General features: G+C 37.2%; 2 protein-coding genes across 2 annotated transcripts; both read left to right on the plus strand.

Moving 5' to 3' along the window:
• The first annotated feature begins 717 nt into the window (after nucleotides 1–717).
• LOC122004940 (glutaredoxin-C8-like) lies at nucleotides 718–3,385 on the plus strand. Its single transcript, XM_042559811.1, has 4 exons — nucleotides 718–1,044; nucleotides 2,204–2,277; nucleotides 2,908–3,006; nucleotides 3,098–3,385. Exons 1-4 carry the CDS (start codon nucleotides 884–886, stop codon nucleotides 3,169–3,171), a joined length of 408 nt encoding a protein of 135 aa, XP_042415745.1. The 5' UTR covers nucleotides 718–883; the 3' UTR covers nucleotides 3,172–3,385.
• A 1,194-nt stretch (nucleotides 3,386–4,579) lies between these two features.
• LOC122003462 (homeobox-leucine zipper protein HAT9-like) lies at nucleotides 4,580–5,599 on the plus strand. The gene is made up of 3 exons (XM_042558569.1): nucleotides 4,580–5,019; nucleotides 5,095–5,174; nucleotides 5,254–5,599. The coding sequence occupies exons 1-3, from the start codon at nucleotides 4,744–4,746 to the stop codon at nucleotides 5,537–5,539; spliced, it is 642 nt and encodes a 213-aa protein (XP_042414503.1). The 5' UTR covers nucleotides 4,580–4,743; the 3' UTR covers nucleotides 5,540–5,599.
• The last annotated feature ends 11,197 nt before the right edge of the window (nucleotides 5,600–16,796 follow it).

Raw genomic sequence — 16,796 nt, forward strand, 5'->3', positions numbered from 1 at the left:
GAAATCAACGAACATAACTTTATGCTCGGTGATTTTATTTTAGGTGACATGCATGCAAGTGGGCCCCACAAGGGGCAATGATTACTTTATTGAGATATTTTATTATATAATTTGAAATATTTGAGAGTAAAATATTTAGTTGAAGGGATAATTGATTGTGAGATATGGTATATCAAAGGAGTGGGATATTTGATTAATACGTGGACGTAGAAATCATAAATATTTGGAAAAAATATTTAGTGTTATTATGGATGCACAATTATATGGCTATAGATTTGTAACTACTATTATAGCTATAGATTTGTAATTACTACCATGTGCGGTCAGTTCTTGATTACAATTGATTTAGCCCCACGGGGTTATTCGGAGTGGTTAGTGCGTAGCAGATTGCCCAATGAGATCGTGAGTTCGAATCGCGGGGTAGTCAGGGCGTAAATCCCTGGTCCCCGTGTCCTACTTCCCACTGCGCACTAGCTTCTCCGGTTACCATGATTAACCTCCCTCGTGATGGCCTTGAGCAAGGTACGGTGGGGGCGCTGGGGGCGAGCGTTAGCGTCCTCTTTTTTTTTTTTTTTTTTTTTTTTTTTTGCCCATTGATTACAATTGATTTAAATAGAAAATATAAATGGGAGTTAGTAATATAAATATTATAGTGGAGGATAGCTAGGTAAATATACACGAGAATGGGTGTTTTTTGAAAAGGGAAAAAATCAAAATGAAACATAATTTAGCTTTTAAAAAACATTTTTAACGATTAATTATTGATGCGTTACGTTTATTAAATTTTTTCCGTTCTTGTCCCAGACGATAAAAGTGTACATTTTGATAGCCAATTTGCATCTGGATCGGGACTTTGGCGAGGCGTAACTTAGCGACGGGGACTATGGCAGCGATCGTCCGGCGGATCGGAGTGATGGCGGTGGCGGTGCTTGCGGTGGTGGTTTTCCTTGTCCCGTCGGACGCTTCCGACGCCAAAAAGTTGTCTTTTGTCGAGAAGACGGTCAAGAAACACGAAATCGTCATCTTCTCCAAGTCCTACTGCCCGTAAACTTGCCTCCCACTTTAAACCCTAATTTGTTTGATGAAGCTAATAGGTTTACCCTATTTGTGGTTGCATTTGTTTGACCTTTTGCACACAATGACTGTTATTTTGCTCATGAATATTGCAATTTTTTACTCAATTCCCTGATCGTTCGAGCTTTCTGCATGCTGATTTACTAGAACGTTTATTCATGATCTAGGGCTTGTGATTGGGCTTAGTCGTCATCCCCATGAATCTTTTATAGATGTCACAAATTAATTGGTTTTGGTAGTAAAAATAAAAATAAAAATATTGCCTTAATATATTGTTTGACAAATTAGCAGACATTCTTGATGGTTATTAGGCTTTTGTCGATGATAGGTTAGGAAGTTCTACATAAATATACAGATCTGGACACTCTTTGTTCATTTGTTTTGTTGTTAAATTTTCCAACAGGGGGAGTTAACTGCAGATGCTCATGAGTTAGGGCTGTTCGATTCTTTTCAAGACTGTACCTGCTGTACTTGATCTTATGTTATTCCTTGTTCAAATAAGATCTAGATTTCCATATGCCTCTATATTGAAAATCACCATCAAACTTTGCTTGTTAGTTAAATATATATACTGTAATAGCTTAATAACCCAAGTTCCCGAAGTTGGTTGACATTTGTAGATGAATAAGAGAAAGATTACTAACTTCCAAGCTTAGCAACTATTCTTAAGCCAATCGTTAAATATAAGCTGTCTGGCCGCAGTTTAGCAATTCTTCTTCCTTCCTTACTCTTTTAGCAGTAATTGTTTGATGACGATTATCTATTGTATGCCGTGGTTGTTTGGTATTTGACTATTTGATTTTTTTTTACACAGGTTTAGCTTGTCAGTTGAACTGTAATTTACCTTGAATATTGCTATTTCTTGCTCAGTTTCCTATTCCTCTGAGCTTCTATATGTTAATTGTCTTGGAAGGTGATTTATGATCCAGGTCTTGCAATTGGGGTTAGTTATAATCCTCATCAAACTTTTCGACCCAGAAAATATGGTTTTAATTTTTAACATGCTTTGTAAGTGCAGTGCTGCAATATAGTTTTCTTGTGTAATTCTAGGATCACAGTAGTTTAAACAACCATAACTTGGACTCAGTTCACCGCTGACATGCTCAACTGTTAATATGTTGGCTGACAGGTATTGCCGAAGAGCAAAAGGTGTTTTTAAGGAACTGGAAAAGGAACCTTATGTTGTGGAGTTAGATCAAAGAGGTTCGCTCGTTGAACTTTCATTTCTTAATGTTAGCTTTTGACTAACATTTACTCTGTTATGGCTATTTGATGAATTAGGTATCTGTGAGGTAGGAAGGTTCCTACAGTTATATTTAAGGGGAATGAGATGTGGATTCAAATATTGTGCACTAAAATACACTAAAGGAATCCACACATTTATGTCTCAAATCGCCATGGAATTGTCTAGATAAAAAGCATAAGCAAATGATGGAAATTAAAGAATCTTCAAAATACAATAGCTCCTTTTACATTTTGAACTCATTTAATTTAAATCTCAAGAATCACCCAAAGCAAGATTTGTTGGTTATTTTTATTGAATAAACATATGTCAAAAAAAAATTCTTCACAATACTTCAAGTCTCATATACTCTCCAGCACAACAATAAGTTTGCTAGGCTCTTTCTTTTGGCACTTGGTTTATGTTATGTGAAGAATAAGTATCAATTTTTTTTCTCTCTTTACAGTACTTCAAGTCTCATATACTTTCCAACACCATGATGAGTTCGCTACACTTTCATTTCGCACTTAATTTGTGTATCTAAAGATTGACAAGTTTGAGCAACCCATAGTTGTATTCAATTTTCCACTTACCATTGTATATATTAACAGATGATGGTCCTGAGATTCAAGATGCCTTGTCCGAGTTCGTCGGTAGGCGTACAGTGCCTCAAGTCTTCATCCATGGAAAGCATTTAGGTGGCTCTGATGGTAAAACATGCTCCTCTAGCTTTGTTTCAATCTTTAACATAGGAATTGTCTTCTTATTCACATACGAATTGTTGTTCTTAATGCTTTTAAGATACTGTGGAAGCATATGAAAGTGGGAAGCTTCAGACTCTTTTAGGTATTGACACAACAGAAGATCTTAGATGAGGTTGTGCATTCCATTCCTACAATCATTACGTGGATGTTGTAGGACTCCCAGAATTTATGGCTCGATATCACTACGAAATCTTCAAGTTTATATGCCAACAATGTCGACTCCTCAAGTGTATGCTCGATGATCTTGTAATCACAATAAATTTATAGAATGCTTCATACCTAATTTCGAAGAAATAAACTGAATTTTGCACATTTTTTGTAAAAACTTCTTGTGTGTCTGAATTGGATGTGCTATTGTTATAAATACTAATAATCCTAGACTAGAAGACCATATATCTAAAAGCTGTTTAGTAAATTTGCTATACAAAAATGCTATTGAGACGTAAAATTTAGTACATACTTAGAACTTGCTACTTGAGTAATCAACTTGTTAATCGAGTCCTAGCAATCACTGCTCTTTGAATGTTCTTGGAAAGTTGAACATTGGGACCACTAGGGGTGTCAATTCGGGTGGGTCGGGTCGGGTTGGGTCGGGTTGAGTTTTTTTTTTTTTTTTTAACCCAACCCGAACCCGACCCGAACCCGAGTTCAACCCAAAACACCTCAACCCGAACCCGAACCCGACCAACCCGATCAACCCGAACCCGACCCATATAACCCGAAAATCCGATTCAAAACGACTTTTTTGGGCTATTTTCCCTATAATTCTTCACTTTTATCTCAATATTCCATCATTATCATACAAACATGATATTAATATACATAAAAACATCTAAATTTTTAAAATAAAATTTGATTTAACTCTAAAAACCCACAAAACCCTATATTTGCTACTTGAGTAATCAACTTGTTAATCGAGTCCTAGCAATCACTGCTCTTTGAATGTTCTTGGAAAGTTGAACATTGGGACCACCTTCTTTTCAAAGAAACTTGCCAAGTTTGATTTATTTATTTAAAAAAAAAAAAGGATCCATCCTTATCCTTCCTCGGACAGTCAATGCCCGAGCTGACTAATTTGGTCAATCGTCATCAATTCCATCCTAAATTTTCCATCACAATGTTTATTATTCCCCCCAACTCGATCCCCTAAATCGTCATTCCACATTCATAGTCAAAGTTTGCGTTAAAAAATAATGAAGTCTGTAGAAATTTAACATCATTAAATCTCAAGCATTGAAGTACTGAAACAGGTTCATTTAGAAAAAAAAATTTGGTCTGAGATTGAAGCTTGGCATGTCTGAACTAATGGTTAATAGTCATCTATGATTCATCTTCTTTATATTGACCTAGGGACACTTTTTTTATTATATATAATTTAAGTGTCTAGAACTTGAGCTCAGCTAATCTTGGAGAGTAGAGTTAATTTCTAAGAAAATGTTGAGATGGGAATGCTATCATGATACATACCACCCATTTGAAAGGATGATGGGGCATTAGGAAACTGCCATGGAGACTTTAATGAGGTTAGTTGACCTTTTATTCCACAGCTGACCGAGTAATTAACTCACCTTCTCAAATACCCCAATGAAACATTCCAAGGCCTTGCTTTCTCTAATTTACTAGATCTCTATATCAGACCGCAAGGAGATTAATTAAGCTCCTCTATCTCCCCCTTCAATCATCATGCAATTAGCAGTCGAATGCGATACCAATCTCGCACTCTCAATAGGCAGAGGAGAAGAGAAGCCCTCCGATTGTCTCGCCTTCTTCCCGAGCAGCCAAGAGGGCGAAGAGGCAGACGGTCGAGCCAGGAAGCGGCCGCAAAGTGCGTCGAGATCGGAGGACACTGAAGAAGAAGAAGAAGCCAAGAAGGCGAGCAGGATGAAGAAGCTGAGGCTCAGGAAAGAACAAGTAGCATTACTCGAAGACAGCTTCACTGAGCACAACATCCTCAACTCGGTCAGTACATAATTTGTTGCTAATTGCATGCAATATGTATGGATTATAGATCATAGACAATTGGTATTTTGACAGAAACAAAAGCAAGATTTAGCAAGTCGGCTAAACATTCAACCGAGACAAGTGGAAGTCTGGTTCCAGAACAGACGAGCAAGGTAATTAATCTCTATTCACAGTAATTAAGTAGTCCTTAATTTGCAATTCACTGGACGCAACACGCGTGCGTGCATGCAGGACCAAGTTGAAGCAAACAGAGGGGGAATGCCAATCTTTGAAGAAGTGGTGCGAGAAGCTCCGCGAGGAGAATCAGAAGCTGAGGGAGGAGATAGAGGAGCTGAGGAGCAGAAACGCCACTCATGAATCGCCGATCCACATGCAGATGCCGGCGCTGAACATGTGCCCGTCATGCCGACGGCGGAGGGCGGCGGAATTCATCGGCAGCGGCGGCGGCGGTGGCGGTAGAAGCAATAGTGTGAAGAAGGGACAGAACAACTGGAGTCTCTACATAACGGGCCAGTAATATGTTGTCTGAAATAATATGTATATATTTTTTTTGTCTTAAAAATATGTTAGAAATAATATGATTATATGTTTACTTTCTGAATAAATCTGATTTCCAAGGAACTAAATTAAACTAATTAAGGTCACAAATAGGAATGAAGAACAGCAAGAACAGCAGAATGAAAAATGGGCCAGATTTCTTCCTAAACAATACATGCATGTACTATAAGAACGATTAAACTAGTCAAAATTGGCTATAAAGAATTCAACGTAGAAAGTAAAAAAAAGTCGTCATTCGAGTCTGATCCACTCATCTTCACGTGGAAACTCAAAACAATTCGTGTGGAAAGAAGATCCAGTGAGTTTACACCACAAATGATTAATTGTTTGAGGGAAAGGAACAAGATGATGTTAAAGGTTGAAAATCTCTGCCATGGAACAAATTAATTAAGAGAAAATTATGGCTTTGATCGATGCTTAAATGAGGAATAAATATAATTAAGCAGAGGTGGGTGTAGATAAATGCCACAGCACAAGCATATGATGATTTCAAAGTACAGCTAGAAGATTTTGACGAAACCTAGTCACAGACATGAATTCAGCAGCAGCAGGTGTTCCAACTGTTCTTTCTCGTGGAAATTTTGCTAGAAAAAAAATACATTCAATTTTCATATTTACTAAAAGCACATGATTATTTTCTATCATTCCTCTCTTTTATTAGCGGTCGGTCTATTGTCCTTAATTTACTGCTAAACTTTTGTCCATTATGTACTAAATTTTTTAATGAACTTATGGCAAAACGTCTCTATCTAGGTTATGTGGCAAAAGGCGAAATCACTCGCCCCCAGCGTCCCCATCGCACCCGACCCAAGGTTATCACGAGGAAGGTAAATCATAGCATCCTGAACGAGCATGTGGCAGGTGGGGTGAGTTGCACAGGGACCGGGGATTTACGCCCCGACTATCCCGAGTTTCGACCCCGCGACCTCATGTGGCAAGCATCCCACCACATACCAACTCCGATGACCTATGGAGTCATCTCTCTATTTAGGTTATGAAACATATGTAGGAGGGTATGATTATATTCAGGATGATGTAAGAAGTGTAATGAATTGTGTTTGAAATATTTTTGAGGTATTTAAGATTATCAATGAGTTTTAATCAAAATTCTCGTTAACGGTGCTATAGTGTCTAGAATTTTAAAATCTTGACATAATATTAGAAAGTAAGTAGGACATATTTAGACACTTTAATGAGTTTATGATAAATTATCTCAAAGTTATATAGATCTAAAAAATTTACATATCTCAATTTAGATTATGAAATCTAAATAACTAAATCTAAAGACATATTTATACTCGGAAGCTACAAATAGTGCCATGATCATGAATTAAAATGATTCTGAGGTTCATAGGGCTATGAGTTAGTTTTTATCAAAACTTACAAATTATTCTATAATGTTTAAGACTTTAAAATCTTGCTATGATCAAGAGAATCATAGGAACCTTTGATGGTATTGGTGTGCGATCCTATTCGAAAACGGAGATGATGGCAAGTTCGGGATGTGACTAGAAAGTTAACAAGGTGAGAACTCCGCGTAGACCTGCAACATAGGAGGTGTTACTGGCAGGCCGGGAAGGGAATCCCAACGATGGCTCTCCGATACTCAAGTCAGTTTTTAGTGAGTAGAAAAATGGAGAATTGTAGCAAAAGTGTGTAGAAAATGAAGTTATATATATCTCCGTCTATAGATGAGAACTTTCTTTTATAGTGTCACTATAGTATTCGTATATGCATATCAAAGCGTAGATACATTTTCCTAGGCCTCCTAGGAAAAGACAAGTCAAAAAATGTCTCTGACATAATTCTTTAAGCACTCATGCAACTCCCTAATATAACAGTCTGGAATCTTCTAAAGTATGATTTGTCTGTCGGACATGCTCTGTTGTCAGGGGTACAAACTCCCAAAAGGATATGATAAGATAGCTAGTGGGCCCATACGCGGTCGACCAACCACTGCTCGGGCAACTAGTCCCGGCCTAGACATAATGAACAGAGCTATTGCCCTGCTTTCCGTTAGGTCGTATTATTGTCGGAGGGTTGCCCTTTGTCCGACCAAGACATTCCTCCTGCTCGGGAGTAGTGGTCCGGGAGGAGTTGCTGCTTGGCTATGAATTAGCCTTAATCGTCGGCTTTCCCAGAGCAGCCGTTCGGACACCATTTGGATCGATCGGGTGGTCATGCCCGGCCGGACAGATGATGCCGCCACTCAGCTTAATTGGTTTGCTTCATGGGTCTGGGCCTTTGACTGCTTTGACTGTGACCTCTATGTCTGCTACTTTTCTTCTACTTTGACCTACTGATGGGGCTCCCTTCATCAACGTATCGCAAATCTTTTCCTTAAGTCTAATCGAAGGAGTCTGCAAATCCGACTGACTAGACATTTAGTGTGGTCTATCATTCTTTCTTCCCAACCTGCTGTGCTTGGGCTCAGAGCTGCCGCTCGGCTGTGATGTCTATTGCTCTAGTGTTTATAGCCGCTGTTCGGCTTCGATATTCTTTGACTCAAGGATTTATAGTCGTCATTCGACTTCGACGTTCTTTAACTCAAGGGTTTATAGTTGCCATTCGGCTTTGATGTTCTTTAACTCAAGAGTTTATAGCCGTCATTCGTCTTCGACGTTCTTTGACTCAAGGGTTTATAGCCGCCGTTCAGCTGTGATGTTCTCTGGCTCAAGGGTTTATAGTCTCCGCTCGACTGTGATATTCTTTGACTTAGGGGCTTATAGTCACAGCTCGACTATGATATTCTCTAGCTCAAGATTTATAGTCGTCGCTTGACTATAATGTTCTCTGGCTCAAGGGTTATAGTTACAGCTCGACTATAATATTTTCTGGCTCAAGGGTTCAGAGTCATCGCTCGATTGTGATATTCTCTAGGTTAAGGGTTTATAGTCGCCACTCGATTGTAATATTCTCTGGCTCAAGGGTTTATAGTCGCCGCTCGATTGTAATGTTCTCTGGCTCAAGGGTTTATAGTCGCCGCTCGATTGTAATGTTCTCTGGCTCAAGGGTTTATAGTCATCACTCCACTATGATATTCTCTAGCTCATGGATTTATAGTCACTGCTCGACTGTGATCTGACTTGGTCTCTCCACTCCCGAATGCATGTGAAGTCAGAGAGATAAATTGAGCCCCGACCATCAAAGGAAGCGAAGCTCATAGCAATACGAGGGATCAGAGCCCGTAGCAATAGGAGGAAGCAAAGCCCCCTGGGTGGAGGGTGCAAGTCTAATCGAGGAGTTGATCCCCTAGTATCTAGTCAGGGAGTTATACCCCTAGTCTCTGATTAAGTAACTAAGTTCTTACTCTCTTATCAGGAAGTTATAGTTGATCCTATGACCGTAAAAAGGGAGCAGAGCTTGCAGCATACTTGATCAAGGAGCATTACCGATAGGCAGAGGATTCGCATTGGTCCCTCGATTCTCGAATAAAAGTGGAGTCAGGGAAAAGTATAATAGAAAACCTAACCTGTCGACTAGTTGAGGCTCCGAGTCAATCTCTCGACTCCCGAATTCTCGTGGATTGAGAGAAAAATATAATATGTTTGTCGAAATCCTCCGAGACCATGATGATGGCAAAGAGTTTCCTGGCGTTATCCATCTCACATTTAGATCAGGAGGAGATTCCCACATACGACGTCAAATATGATCCTATTAAAAAACGGAGATAATTGCAAGCTGGGGATGTGGCTGAAAAGTTGATGAGGCAAGGACTCCTCGTAGACCTGCAACACAGGAGGCGTTAGTGCCAATCTAGGAAGGGGTTATCGATGATAACCCTTTGAAGCTCAAGTCAATTTTCGGTGAATAGAAAATTGGAGAACTATAGCAAAAGTGTGCAGAAAACAAAGTTGCACATACCTCCGCCTGTAGATATGAACTTTTTTTTATAGTGCCACTATAGTGTTCATATACGCATCTCAAAGTGTAGGCACGTTTTCATAGGTATCTTAGGAAAAGACAAGTCAAAAAGTATCCTTGATACAATTCCTTAAGCAACCATACAACTCTATGATGTGACAGTCTAGAAGTTTCTAAAGTATGATTTGCCTGTTGGACATATTCTGCTGTCAACGACACAAAACTCCCAAAAGGATATGACAAGATAGCTAGTGGGCCCATACGCGGTCGACCAGCTGCTGCTCGGCCAAGTAGTCCTAGCCTAGACGTAATGAACAAAGCTATTGCCCTGCTTTTCGTTCAGTCGTATTGTTGTCGGAGGGCTGCCCTTTGTCTAACCGGACATACCTCTTGCTCGGGGGTAGTGGTCTGAGGGAGTTGCTGCTTGGCTATTAGCCTTAATCGCGGACTTTGTCAGAGCGGTCGTTCGGACACGATTTGGGCCAACTGGGTGGTCACGCTTGGCTAAACAGACGATGTCGTCGCTCAGCTTAATTGGTTTGCAATTCATGGGTCTAGGCCTTTGACTGCTCTGACTTTAACCTCCATGTCCGTTACTTTTTTAATCCACTGATAGGGCCCTCTTCATCACCGCATCCGTGTGTAAATAGTTTGTGCCAACATGTGTTGAGATTGTGAAGATTTTAAAAATGTATAGTTCTTAATTTAGATGGTAGAATCTAAGTCTAAGTATATGATTATACTCATAAGGCTTTAAGGAGTATAACTTAATTTGAAGTGATTATGAAATTTCTAAATTTATTAGTGAGTTTTGATCAAAATTAATTGATAGTATAATACTATCTAAAATTTTAAAAGATAGGTATGATAATAATCAAAGGACTCCTTAGTTAATGGTGTTTAATGGTGTTGATGCGTAATTAAATATGATAAACCTGGACTTTTTAATAAAATTAGCTTGTTCAAATTATTTTGAGATGGTAAAGATTCTAGAACTCCATAACTTTTAATTTAGATTGTGAAATTCAAATCTAAGGGCATGTAATTTTTAAGATCATCATGAGTTTAGATCAGAATTCAACAACAATCTTATATTTTTTTAAAAAATACATTAAATTAAATTTATTATATTTTTTACATCATAACATAGATAGATAAATTATAAGGATCTTAGTACAAATATGAAGGAGGTCAGACATTCAATGAACATAAAAATTTTGTACCCATTAAGAATCAATCCAAGAACTTATTTAAATAATCACATACGTAATTATCAACTATGCCAGGTATAATCATATCTTCGTACATGAATTTTATAACATAAGTAGAGAGTTATGAGTTTTTTTGAAATTGATATGACTTTAAAGTATTTTATTACGAGCTTATTAGACATTATATGATAACAGGATCAGTATAAAAAATGTAACCGTGTGGATGAGATATGGCTAATCAACTATTAATGAAAAAAAATGGAATATTACAAAATTATATATGCATTTCGATAAATATAAAAAATCTAAATATGCATTTTAAATATTAAGAAAATCTGACTATATTGACCACGGCAAGCATTAAAGGCAACCTGTAGGCTAGAAGCCGTTTCGTTCGTAATGCAAAGACTTTTGCTTAAAGAACTTTGGCGGCTAAAAAACAAAGCGACCTAATCAACGCTCCTGCACCAAAAATCAATGTACCTTTGTCAGCGGAAAAATTATGAGTGAAAATTAGGATTGTAAATAAATTAAGCGTTCATGAATAAGTTTGATGTTCGGTTTGATAAAAGTTTATTTATGTTCGTTAAATATACATAAGATTAATTAAACAAATAAACTTAAACAGCTCGTTAATCTAAACAAACAAGCTTGAACACATATGTGTTCAGCTCGTTAACGTTCGTGAACAATGTTCGTAAATAATATTCGTGAACAATGTTCGTGAATAATGTTTATTAATAAAATTCTTTTCAATATGCTAAATAAATAATAAAATAAATAAATAAATAAATTTAAATTATCAATCTTAATAACCAATCAAATAATTAAAAGTTTCAAACAATCAAACAAGCTTGAATAGAGAACTTGATAACATCTAAACGAACCAAACTCAAGCCAACCTCAAGCCAAGCTCGAACCAAGCTCAAGTCAAGCTTGAATTGAGAGTTTGATAACATCTAAATGAACCAAGCTCAAGTCAAGTTTCAAACAAGCTCAAGCTCATAAAAAATAAATCAAGTCAAGCTTGAACACTCATTTTAAAAGTTTGGTTCATTTTAAGTTCGGCTCAGTTCGACTCGGTTATCTTATCAAACAAGCTTGAACACCCCAAAGCTTGACTCGGCTCGGTTCGTTTATCGCCCTAGTAAAAATAATTTAAATGACAACAAACAGTAATAAATAAATAAATAGATGGCCGGAATTTAATGATCGTCTGAATACGTCCTTGCTTTTGTCCCAAGTTTCCTAGGCTAACAACCCTGAAGGCCTAACCTAAGCCTCTTCCCTCTTGACCAGAGTGGAGGGTCATGTTCTAGAAAGAAAAGAAAGATCAGACAAATTAATTAGGCCTGCTCAATGTTCAACAGAGTAACAATGTTATTTGTGAAGTTCGGATTTTTTGTCTTGAAATTTTTTTATCCCCATATTTTTTTTTTATAGATTGGATGGATCAGATTATATTTTAAAATATCATGATATTCTTAAGATGTGTGCACGGGCGGAGCCAAGTGATGGAATACCCGGGCTATAGCCCGGGGTCCAAGGTAGGAGAAAAAAAAAAACCTTAGGTTTACTATAGAAAAACGAAAAAAAATTTGGACAATAGTAGAAATCAGCCCGGGTGTCCATGTCGACATAGCCCGCAGCCCGGGTGAATCATCCGGGCTGGCTCCGCCATTGGATGTGTGTAATATCCTTGTTATGTGCAAGACATCCTTAAAATGTAATCTGATCCATCCGATCGGCAAGGAAACACATGGACAAATAAATTTAGAAACAGAGGATTCGAACTATTATATGTGAGATTAGATTGATCATTTATCAGTGTTATCTAATGTCAATTAAAAAAAATTAAAAATAATATATATATATATATATATATATATATATATATATATATATATATATATATATAAATCAAATCTGCATGTCAATAGAATTGAAAGACTCATTTAAGATGGCCGAATTTGTATATATATATCAAATCTGCACTTCAATGGAATTGAAAGACTCATTTAAGATGGCCGAATTTGTCCGCCACTGAAGAATCTCAAACTGGACAAAAACGAAGGGAGTTGAAAGTCTACTAGCAAAGCACGAAGTAGTCAAGGAAAATCTAGTACAATATTTTATTTTGGTTACAAATTAAATATATCTTAGTAATATATATCTGTTAAGATTTTAATTATACATAATTTTTTATCCTAATTAAGAGATCATATATTATAAGATTTAAATGTGTATAATTAATCAAAATTTTATCCTAATATGTTTATCATATCTTTTATTGACTAAATGATAGCAATGAGTTCCCTATAAATAATGACATTTAGGGATACACATCCTTTCAACAATAATAACATCATCTAAAGAAGAAGTTTGGTGTTCAAGTAGTATTTCAAATATTAATAACTAGGGATAACAATCGATCCTTTTTATTCCCATTCAATTATCATATTTATTTAATACAAAGTATGATTTAAATTCTCACACATCTTATTATTTAAAATTAATTTTGAGATTGTTATCATTTTTAGTGGATTATTTTTTAATATATAGTTTTATATTACTATCAAAAAAAAACTTATGTATAAAGGGAACTTCTTACCAAACCAAACAAGTATCAATCATAATCAATCACTATTTAATTTTTGTTAATCTCTGTTCAGTTATGTTTATGTTTAGATCATCAATCATTTCGATTATATCCGGCGGTCAACAAAATATCGGCTGAATTTAATTAATCGTCAAATCGATCTAATTCGGAAGTTCAATTCAGTTTATTTGAGATTTGTTTTTTAAATCTCAATTATTTTAATATATTTGATTCAGTCAAAATTTTGAAATTCAAAAACCGATTAAACCATATGGAATGAAAATGGTTATCATAACATTATTAAATGGATATAAGTATGAATTTGGATATTATTTTTAAAAATAGATATCATAGTATTATAGAATGACAATGAGTATGAGTATAATTTTGAGTATTAATCCTGTCCGAGAGTCGAGTCGGCGGATACTGAGGACGTGGCGCTCTCTGCTAACTCCGTGTAGACTCTGAGTTGACGTGGACTCCCGTGAACCTGCAACAAAATCGAGCCGGGGAGGGGATCCCGGCGACGGTCATCCGACGCTCAAGTCAGGCAAGAAGAAATCGAAGCAGAATAACGAGGCAAAGAGCTACAGTAGATGAGAATGCATACCTCCATCGAAATCTGAGGGTCCTTATATAGGACCCCTGGGAGGCGCGTGCACACTTCTCGAAGTGTGCATGCTTCCCAAGACATACCTCAAAATGGATGTGTCAGGAAAGTATGTTTGACGTCATACCGCAATCGTCCGAGCATATCTATTACATGACAGTGGAAACTTCCATCGTACGATTCTCTGTCCGGTCTGGCCGCCGACCATGTTGTTTGTCGGCAACACCTGTCTCGAGAAGGATATCACCAGTTGTCCCCTCTGTCCTCTTCTGCACCCTGTTACTAGCCCGAGGGATGCTTGGACCCACTGCTGTCCGGGAGGGGACATGTATTCGACCAAGCGGGAAGGCCGCTCGGCCACATACTTGGACGGGAATGTCGTCTTCGTTGATCCGCAGCTCGTCCGAGCGAATAGGTCGCTCAACGCCTCAACTTTCTTGGACTCATGAGCGTCGAAAACCTGATCCGCGGTCGAGTTGTTTCTGTGCCATTCTGGGCACGGTCGTGGTTGATCAGCCAGGTGACCTTCCGATCGGCCATACCTTTATGCTGACTATCTTGGCTTTGACCTCCACGTGTCATTGGCCTCTGTTCCGTACGGGACTCCGCTTTTACTACGGGATCAGGTATCATTTTTAAAAATAATGTTTGGTTAGTTAAATATTTTCAATCAGAATGAACCTAAATTTTCTTTTTTACCCTTAAAGGAAAATAAGAGAAAAAATTAGATATGAGAGAAAGTTGAAAATGAGAAAAAAATATGATGAGAGAGAATGATAAGAGAAAGTGTGATGAAAGAGAAAGTATGATGGAAAAAAATAAAGAAGGGGAAAGTGTGGTGAGAGAAAATGAGGAGAGAGAGCGTAATATGAGAAATTAAGAAAAGAAAAAATATGATGAGAGAGAATGTGTGATGGAAAAAATGAAGAGAGTGAAAGTGTGATGAGAGAAAATGAGGAAATATTGATGAGAGAAAATGATGAGAGAGAAAATGTGATGGGAGAAAAAGTATGATGGAAAAATGAAGAGAATGAAAATATGATGAGAGAAAATGAAGAGAGAGTGTGATGAGAGAAAATGAAGAGAGGGAAACTGTAATGAAAGAGAATGAGAAGAGAGAGAGTATGAGAGGTGATGTTGAGGAGAGAGAAAATATGAAAAAAATAAGGAGAGAGTGTGTAATGGGAGAGAAAGTGTGATGGAAGAGAGAGAATATGAAAAGAAAGTGTGTGATGAGAAAGAATATAGGGAGAAAATGATAGAGAATGTGTGATATAGAGAGAATGAGGAGAGAGAAAATATGATGAGAAAATTAGGACAGAGAAAATATAATGATAGTGAATAAGGAGAGAGAAAGTGAAATGAAAGAAAAATTAAACACATATATTAAGAGTATTTTATCCAAAACATAATTTTCATTCTCATTCTTATCAAGAGCTAAAGGAAAATGTAAATTTTATCAATACTCAAATTTTTTTACTTTTATTTCAAAATTTTAATTCTATTTTCATCAACCAAATATAGTTGATATAAGATTTGAGAATAAATCAATTTTCTCATTCCTAAACGTCATCTTTAAAATACCAAAAAGATAATTAGTTCGGTTTATTTTATTATTTCTCATAACATGAGATTTTGAATTGAGATAATAGTACGAAAAAAGTGTATATCCGATTTGTTATTTTTATGTGTTTGAGAGTATATTGTCACGATTTTTTTTTCTTTCACATCAAATATCTTTTTTTTTATATATATTCATCTTGTGAAAGAGTACGTAAAAAAAAAAAATTTACTTATTTAATCGTATCATAAGGTAACTTTGGGTTTCGACAACCAGTTGAATTAATCAATTTTTTTATCAGTTCAACTTATTCACGGCCAATCTTTATTGGTTCGATTTATTTAAAAAATAAATTTATTTAATTTTAATTAATCGACTCTAATTATATGTGTATGATAGAAAATATATAAAAAAACAACCCTTAATTATCTATATTGCGAAGAAAAAAGGAAAAAAAAAAAAAAAAGACATCCAATCTTTTAAAAATTGAAATTAAGTCAATCATAACAACAATCTATCCATAAAATTTTAAGCGGGCTAAACAGCAAGGAAAAAAAGATTTTTCCAAGTATTGCTACACCTTGTCCGAGCGGCAGAAATAAGCGAGCATTACAGCCGAATAATCGAATCTCAATTTGCTTCGAAGAACTTAATTCGAGCGGTGTTTATATATCAGTTTGACAGGTGCGGCCGAACGATAGAGGCGTGGGAATTCTCAAGGGTTACACTGGTTCAGTTAATTGGACTTGTAACCTCTTTCGACTAGACTTAAGGGAGAGACTTGTGATGCGACGATTGAGGAAAGTCTACCTTGCAGGAGGTCAACTGTCACGGTGAAAGTTAAAGTCAAGGTGGTTAATGCCCAAGAGTCAAAGACCGAATGGAGGATAATTGATTGCAGTAGCCGGTCGGGACAGTCAGACCCCGGCTAGAAGGATACGGGTCCGAGCTGACCCCACCTCAGGCTCGGGATGATACGCAAGACAGTCGACGTTCGATACAGAGTGACAAGACGTTGCACGGGACCTGTCCAAGGATGCAGCGGAGTCCCGCTCGAGCGGCTACCCCGCTCGGCCAAGCAACAGGACCTGGCTAAGGATGTGGCAGAGTCCCGGCCGAGCGGCTACCCCCTCGGTTCCGCAGCGGGACCACTGTAATATCTCTTAATATCCTTTTGGAGGATAGTGTCACTGACACAAAATATAATCAGCAGGCGGATCGTACAGCCGAAGGTTCTACTGTCATGTAAGGGATATACATGTCCCATTAAGATATGGTGTCAGAGGTACTTTCCTGATAAGGTCCTTTCATTGAATATATGAGAGAGTGTGCTCATGCCTCAAGAAGCACATGATGTCCACCAGGGCTCTA

This window comes from Zingiber officinale, chromosome 7B, assembly GCF_018446385.1.
Source record: "Zingiber officinale cultivar Zhangliang chromosome 7B, Zo_v1.1, whole genome shotgun sequence".
Classification (NCBI taxonomy): domain Eukaryota; kingdom Viridiplantae; phylum Streptophyta; class Magnoliopsida; order Zingiberales; family Zingiberaceae; genus Zingiber; species Zingiber officinale.

Excerpts from the sequence above, each read along its gene's own strand:
- LOC122003462 (XM_042558569.1), top strand. The coding sequence starts at position 4,744 with ATGCAATTAGCAGTCGAATGCGATACCAATCTCGCACTCTCAATAGGC. Across the intron at positions 5,020-5,094 it reads AGCACAACATCCTCAACTCG|AAACAAAAGCAAGATTTAGC; the intron begins GTCAGTACATAA and ends GTATTTTGACAG. Across the intron at positions 5,175-5,253 it reads TTCCAGAACAGACGAGCAAG|GACCAAGTTGAAGCAAACAG; the intron begins GTAATTAATCTC and ends GCGTGCATGCAG.
- LOC122004940 (XM_042559811.1), top strand. The coding sequence starts at position 884 with ATGGCAGCGATCGTCCGGCGGATCGGAGTGATGGCGGTGGCGGTGCTT. Across the intron at positions 1,045-2,203 it reads TTCTCCAAGTCCTACTGCCC|GTATTGCCGAAGAGCAAAAG; the intron begins GTAAACTTGCCT and ends GTTGGCTGACAG. Across the intron at positions 3,007-3,097 it reads GCATTTAGGTGGCTCTGATG|ATACTGTGGAAGCATATGAA; the intron begins GTAAAACATGCT and ends AATGCTTTTAAG.